Source organism: Primulina eburnea, chromosome 8, assembly GCF_022965805.1.
Source record: "Primulina eburnea isolate SZY01 chromosome 8, ASM2296580v1, whole genome shotgun sequence".
Lineage (NCBI taxonomy): Eukaryota > Viridiplantae > Streptophyta > Magnoliopsida > Lamiales > Gesneriaceae > Primulina > Primulina eburnea.
Window position 1 is genome coordinate 30,474,038 of NC_133108.1, and position 8,095 is coordinate 30,482,132.

General features: G+C 38.3%; 1 protein-coding gene across 1 annotated transcript; it reads right to left on the reverse strand.

Annotated features, from left to right (window-relative positions):
* Positions 1 to 1,732: 1,732 nt before the first annotated feature.
* LOC140839145 (uncharacterized) lies at positions 1,733 to 2,149 on the reverse strand. The gene has a single exon (XM_073205778.1). The coding sequence runs from the start codon at positions 2,147 to 2,149 to the stop codon at positions 1,733 to 1,735; it is 417 nt and encodes a 138-aa protein (XP_073061879.1).
* Positions 2,150 to 8,095: the final 5,946 nt, after the last annotated feature.

An 8,095-nucleotide genomic window follows, 5' to 3' on the forward strand; every position in this document is an offset into this window, starting at 1 on the left:
ATATGCGCGAGGTCTTCTGCCTCGCTCGTGCATATGCATGAGGTTCTCTGTCCTCGCACATAACACATACCTTTCTCTTGTCTTTCTCGGTCTGTTTCTTTCATAATCATATCAATTAATAAATCAATAATCTCGGATTACAATAATAAAATCTCGGGCATTACAGATGTCATCAAAGTCGACTGAACTGTCAAGGTAGAAATATCAGTACCATAGCCCCTAGCATATGCTGCAAGCTCGAATCTTTGAATCTCAGCCTGCAATGGTCTCTTAACTGAAAACTGTTCAATCACTTCATAGTCATAATATTTAACCAGCTCTAACCATCTCCGCTGCCTCATATTGAGCTCTTTATGGGTAAAGAAGTACTTCAAACTTTTGTGATCAATGAAAATCATGCACTTCTCCCCATATAAATATTATCTCTAGATCTTCAGAGCAAATACTACTGCTGCAAGCTCGAGATCATGAGTTGGATAATTTTTCTCATACACCTTCAACTATCTGGAGACTCTATCATTCTGCATAAGAACTGTGCCAAAACAAAGCTTCAAAGCATCTGTATAAAGAACAAACTCGCCTTGCCCTCATGTCATCGATAGAACCGGTGCTGTATTCAGAGCTTGTTTCAGCTTCTCAAACCTCTCCTGACAATTTGATCCACAAATAAACTTAGAATTCTTCTTCGTCAAGGTGTTCATGAGTACCTCCATACCTGTCGTAACCAGCTAAACCCGAGAAACTAGGGATCTCTGCCACACTCTTAGACACTGGCCAATATCTAATTGCCTCAATCTTGCTGGGATCGATCTCAACTCCATCTCTTGAAATAATGTGGCCTAAGAATTCCAATCTATATAGCCAGAAATCACACTCGTTGAACTTGGCAAATAGCTATTTGTCTTTCAATATTTGAAATGATGTTCTCAAGTGTTGTATATGCTCCTATCTGTTCTTCGAATAAATTAGGATATCATCTATAAAGACTATGATAAACTGATCCAGATACGGCTGAAATACACGATTCATGAGGTCCCTGAAAATCGCTGGTGCGTTGGTCAACCCGAATGGCATTACCAAAATTTCGTAATGCTCATATCGATTCCTGAACATCGTCTTTGTACATCTGATTCTCTCACTTTCAACTGATGGTATCCCGAACGAAGATCTATCTTCGAAAAAATGAAAGCTCCTTACAACTAATCAAACAATTCTTCGATTCCAGGAAAGGGATACTTATTCTTGATGGTGAATCTGTTCACCTTTCTATAGTCAATGCAAGGTCGTATGATGCCATCCTTCTTTTCACAAATAATACCGGAGCACCCATGGAGAAAAACTTGGGCGACCCTTGTCTAGCATCTCCTAAATCTACTCTTTCAGCTTTTGCGTCTTCACAGGTGCTAGAAGATAGGGTGCCTTAGAAATTGGCATTGTCCCTGTCATCAACTCGATAGAAAAATCGACATCTCGATCTTTTGGGATGCTAGAAACATCCTCAGGAAAAACAATATGAAATTCTCTTACAACCTCATCATCCTCTAGCCTCTAATTAACTGGATTAGATACTGAAACAAGGCTTGCTACAAAAGCTTGGCAAGCTCTCTTCATAAGTTTCCTCTCACAGATACATGAAATAAAATGTGGCATCTGCTTGTTCCTCCCTGCCTAAAAAAAAAAAAGATTTCCAGCTGGGTGGTCGAATAGATACCCAATCTCCATTCAAATATAACTAGTCCATGCCAAGAATGATGTCAAACTCAGGCATCGGAAGTACAATCAGATCTGCATGTACAACATTCTCCTGTAAACGAAGCTCCATATTCTTCACTATTTTCGTAGTAACCATCTGATCGCCAAAAGGGCTAGAAACTCTAAAGCCCAAATCCAAGTCCTCTAGTATAATTTTTAGCCGCTTGACAAATGTCTCGGATATGAATGATCGTGTAGCTCCTGAATCTAGTAGTGCATAGGTTGCTACACCTGAGATAAATATCCATCTAGTAATCAAGGTCGTGTCTGGCTTCGCTTCAGCCTCCTCGGCATGCATGACATATGCCCTACCGGTAGTAGGTCCCTTATTCCTCGAATAGTTAGAAGCTTTATCGCCTTCTTCCTTGCAAATGAAACACTTGAACGATCCCCACATGCATTTACCGTAGTGAGACGGTTGCATTGCTTGCACGGTTGCCTCTCCTCAGGGTTTGAGGTACCTGAATTCTACGGTGAATTCTGCTGCACCGACTTTTGAACTGAGCTTGGGGCCTCTGTTGCCCCGGAGCCCTGGGAGGTCCTGAAAAGTGCTTCTTATTGGGTTGAGAACTCTGATAAGTCAGCTATCTCTTGCGTTGCATCTCAAAGTCAATGTCTCTCAAAGATTGCTCAACATGATAGACACAAGCAGTAGCAGCCTAATAATCTTTGCCTCATCAACATCACGTCCCTACGAATAGTGGGTCTGAGGCCATCCATAAAATGTCAAAGTTGATCAGTAGTATCTCTAGCAATGAAGAGCACGATGTGGCAACCTCTATCAAACTTTCTGATGAACTCAGCAGCAAACGTGTCCCCTTGTCGAAGACTCATAAACTCTCTAGTGATGTCCCCTATCGTCTGGAGTGAAATATTTGCCATAGAACATATCCTTGAACTGATTCCAAGTGAGGGTGGTCAGATTGACCCCATACTCTGCTTCTTCCAACCATAGAGATGTATCGTCACGCAACATATAGGTGGCACATCGGACTCTGTTAGTATCCCTCATGTTCAGATATAAAAAATGTAGCTCGAGGGACTTGATCCAACCCTCATCAACAAACAGGTTGGTGGTGCTAGGAAACTCTTTAGTATTCAGCCTCCTAAACTGCTCAAAGACGTCCTGCTCCGATTTTGGAGCCTGCTGAGCTCTCACCATCAACTGAGCTATGCCCTCAAGGACTCTGGTAGCCAGATATCCTGGTGGTGGCAGAAAAACCCTGTTACCCTCAAGATTAACCTCCTGTCTATCATCATTGGGTGCTCATCTGCGAGATATAATATCTGAACACAGCCCAATTCTAAATGTAACCAACATGAAATTCAATCTAGCTTTTAGATCATTTAACCTCAAAACATATAAACATATAAACATGAACTTCAACGTATAAATCATGTAAACATTCAGGTGAAAACATTAAAACATTTAAACTTACAGACTAGAGCCTTGACGACTGAGCTTCTGAAGCTAGCGGTGGCACAACCCTTTACATGAGACCTTGCTTTGATACCTACTATAACGACCCTAATCCCTATTGAATTTTTATTTTTATTTTTTGCAATCGGCCGAAGCATATACATATGCCGATACATAAAAAATTTGAAACATGCTTTTAAAAATAAATCCGACTACCAAATAAATCACTGCAATAAATTCATAGAAATGAACCACCCTACGCTTCTATTGTGTAAAAACAAAAGTATCAAGCGAAACGCTAAAATCTGTCAAACCATAAGCACATTAAAATCATAAAATGTCATCTAAACATGTCCTCAAAGATCATATGCGGAAATAACACAAGGTCCTTGAGTTCTCGTACTCCAGCAGCTCAGCCAGATCAATCATCTGCACCTCCTGTCTCCTCAAACTCATGCTCACCTGCATCAATCGCACCTAGTGAGTCTAAATGACAGTGAAAAGTACTGTAATTAACATAACTTTAATGATCATGGACTTATTCATACCTTGTCATAATATACGTATACGCTTTCCTAAATGAATTCAGATCATTAATTGTATTTTCGTATCATCTGTTGGTCGATTAATCAATATTATATAATACCATGGTACAAAGTGGGAGGGACATCAACAACACTCTCACCAGTCAACTGAGCCTTGGCCTTGCATGTCATTGTATCATTTTGTATTCGTATTCATGTTAGTCACAATCAAATCACCTCCTTCAAAACATTTTATCATATCCATCACTTATAAAAATTCATGCATGTAATATTTTCTTGAAACCAAGCATGCAACATATTCTTTAACATTTTACATAAAAATCCATATTCAAAATAAACATTTTTAAACATAAAATTTCAGTTATCAGGACATTGTTAGGACTACTAACATAATTTAGGTGCAGAATGACTATTTTGCCCCTGAAACCCTAACTTGATCATTTTACCCCTGCACCTTAGAACTTCGATCCAGATCTATCTAAATTTGCCAAAAAACCTTAAAACACACTTCTAATCATTTCTTAAACATTAACCCAACCCCATAGACTATTTTTCATAATTCGTTTTAAAACTTGGACCAGAGTCCCGGTTTTAACCTGAACCAACCCGAAACCCAACCAAACTTTCCCAAACTTTAACCATGGCTTAATAACACCTAAGAAGACCTCATACAACTCAATTCAAACCAACTAGAGCATTGAAGGATGCCCGAAAACCTGTTGGAATTTTATGCATTAAACGGACAAAACCCTCGTTTCAATGTCGAGCCATATGCTCGACCCTAGCCCAAACCAGCCCAGACCAGACTCAAACCAAACCCTCCTATGACGAGACTGAACCCTCATGTACCAATCTAGCCTTGGCCTGCCAGACCCTGCATCCTTGTTCATCCAAAACGTATCAACATGGCTATCGTGTGACTTCACCCTCTCGGTGAAAGCCACGCACCATGACCAGCCATCCATGGACCGTCCAGAGCATCCTCCCAGACCCAGTAGGGTCTGATATGCACGCTGCCCCATCTTCCCTTATTTGATCGAGGGAAAAATGACCCCCAAAACCCTACGATCCGATCGGCATTCAACATGGCTTGATCCAATTTCAATTCTAGACCATAAACACTATAACGCCCCGAAAATTTTAAGGTCCACGCGAACCACATGCGTACGAGTTATTAAAATCCTTATTTATTACAATTACTTGTTTTAATTGTATTAACTAATTACGTTGTGCATATTTACATGTTAAAAATATACATTTCTGCATAATTTCATTAAATTATATTTTTAAAGGTTATTCGAGTTGCGATCGAGGAACGGAGATCGAAGGCTGAAAAATAAAAAATGTTTTTACTAAATAATTGTTTTTAATTATTTAGAATATGATTGATGCTTTATATTATTTTGAAAATAAGGGGTTTTGAGGTGATTTTATACGCCGAGACGTAAATTTTATCGGTGTTGGAATTTCAGCAAAAATACAAAGGTTTTGGCAACCCGGTTAATAAATTAGGAAACTTATTTAAGAAAAATTATTTAATATTTTTAATTAACTACTAATGGGATAAATGGGCCTAATTAATATGGTTAATGGGACTAAGCTAGCAATTAGAGTTTATTTAAGATTTTAAGCATTATTTAAATTAAAAAACCCACCCTAAACCCTCATAATTCCCACGCCTCACTTTCTGAATCCACACAAACTCTCTCCAACAAATTCTACACGGCACAAACCTATTATTCATCCAGAAAAAATTCAAAAGTTGCAAAGAAAATCAAGCTAAGGTCATCGTCGTCGTTCTTCAATCGTCAACGTAAAATCGTGCGTTTAAAACGCAAAGGCACGCCATATTCTTTCATTTACTCATCATCACACCATATTATGTATTTAACTATGAATTGCATGAAGATCAAGAGACACTTTTTAATTAATTTCGTTTTTGTTCAAACATTAGTTTTTAAGGCATGGTTTTGATTCAAAAAATTGTTGTTTCCATACACAAAGGGGCTGCCATGATTAGGGATTGTTTAAGGGTTGTTTTTACACAATTTAAAGAGTCCTAGGATGCACTAACATGCTGCACACGAGACATGATAGAAGCTGGAATCAGTAATCATGTATTTCTGTCCAAGGGTGATCGTATCAGGTTCAAGGGTTGATAATAGGCTTGTCTTGGTCAGGTTTTGGGCTAGAGCTGGCTAGGTTCCGTGAGGGGTCGAGAGAAGAGTCCTAGCCACGCTAGGACTCGAACATCAGAGGCTGGGAGGAGTCCTAGCAAGCTAGGACTCCCTTCCGAGAGCATGAAAGAGACGCGCAGGGTGTGTGGCTTGCTCAGGGTGTAGGGGCTCGGCCAGTGGGCTTTGGGCTTGGCTAGGCTAGATCCTTAAGGTCCAAGGAGGGTGCTCAAGGTTCTGGGCTGGGGCGGCTTGGGTGGATGCTGGCTTGAGAAAAATGTGATGAAGCACATGGCAACAAGGTGCGCGCGAGGTCGTTGTCTCGTTCAGTAAGATTGATGCTCGCGTCCAGGGGCTTTGGCTGGGTCTGGGCGTTGTACAGGGATGGCCAGGGTCAGGTGGGGCTTGGTTGTTAAGGGTTGGGAGAAGTCGTAGACTAGTTAGGAGTCCTATGGTTCATGGGAGTCTCATACACAAAACATACAGAACTTGGGTCACATTCCAGGTAAGTTTGACCAAGCCGGGGCTAGGTTCATGGGCTTGGGCTTGGTCAGGAGGGTGCCTAGATGGGTTGGCTCGGGTTTGGCTCTAGGTGGCTCGGGCGTGGCTCGAGTATTTTGGGAGATGGCTTGGTGTGTCCGTATATGTGTCCATTTTTAAAAGTAAAGAACTAAAATTGGATCCGTGGGTCCATGGGTGTGGTTCATGGCTCACAAGGGTAGAATAAATATTAAAAATGTTATGTTTAAAATTTGGGATCAAAATAATGAGTTTTGGATTTATACTGGATTTAATCGCCGCACGAAACGTTGATTAAAGAATTAATGGAAACACCTAGATTTATGCTTGATAAAATTATGGAAAATTATATTTAAACTCAAATAATTATTATAAGTATAAGTTTGTAATTTTGGAATTTTATAGTAAGGTTTGGTTTAATTCGAAATTAAAACGCATTAATACGTTATATTTAAAAATTAATTTAAAAGTCTTCGAATTATGCTAAATAAAAATACGAGAAAAATTCTTGTAAGCTTAAATAATTATTTGGGACATGTTAGAGTCAATAAAATTAAGAAATATCAAAAAATGTGAAATTTTACATCCAGTGGTAAAACAGTAATTTTACATCCGAAAATTATTAAACATCATGGCAGTACTCTGAATGCTGTTTTACGTGCTAATATGATTATTTTCAATGGTTATGAATGTTTATGGAATTTTATAAGTTAAAATTATTATTTTAAATGTTTATGGAATTTCATATGTTTATGATTCAATATGTCAAAATGTTCATATGTTTATGATTCAATATGTCAAAATGTTATTTTAAATGTTTTGATGTTAAAATGTTATTTTAAATGTTTACGGATTTTTAATATGTTCAAATGTTTATTTTAAACGATTATGGATTTTTTTTGATAAAACGATAACGTTAAAAGATATGTTGCATGCTTGTTTTTAAAAGAAAAATGATATTAAATGCATGGTTTTATAAAGTGATTAAAATGTGAAACATTGGAGGAGGTGGAGTAATTGTGACTATTGAAGATATGACGATATGAGGATAAGAATGGGGATATAGTGAGGGAAAAGACCTCAAAGGGAGCCCATTTATGGGAGAAAGCCCGAGAGAGAGCCCGATGATCGTATTTCTATTCGATGAGGATAGACCAAAGCTCAGTTGATGAGAAAGTGTCGATGATGTCCCCGCCGCCAAGTACTATAGTTACATGTATATGGATCCTTCGACAATTTGAGGATGAGGAAAATCACAATTAACGATCTTAATTCAATAAAAAGGAAAATTGTAATTGCTCATGATGAAAGGATATATGTTATGAAATGAGGAAAAGGAAAGTTTGCGGTTTAAGTTTGGCTAGGGTTGAGTATTCGGTCGGTTTGGTTACCGACCGAACCGAATTAGCCATAACCGAACCGAACCGAATTATTTTGCCATAACCGAACCGACCGAATTATTTTTCATAATCGATTAAAACCGAACCGCATTTAAATCGATTAATTCGGTCGGTGACCGAATTAACCGAACAGTTTTTAAAAAAATGTGATTTAACTTTAATTATATATGTAATTTTTCTTGAACATTACAATCTACACAATTGCATAAAAACATAAAATCACACGCATCACAAATGTATAAATTTTGTTTGAACACAATTAATGCATGTTTTTTTATAAAATAA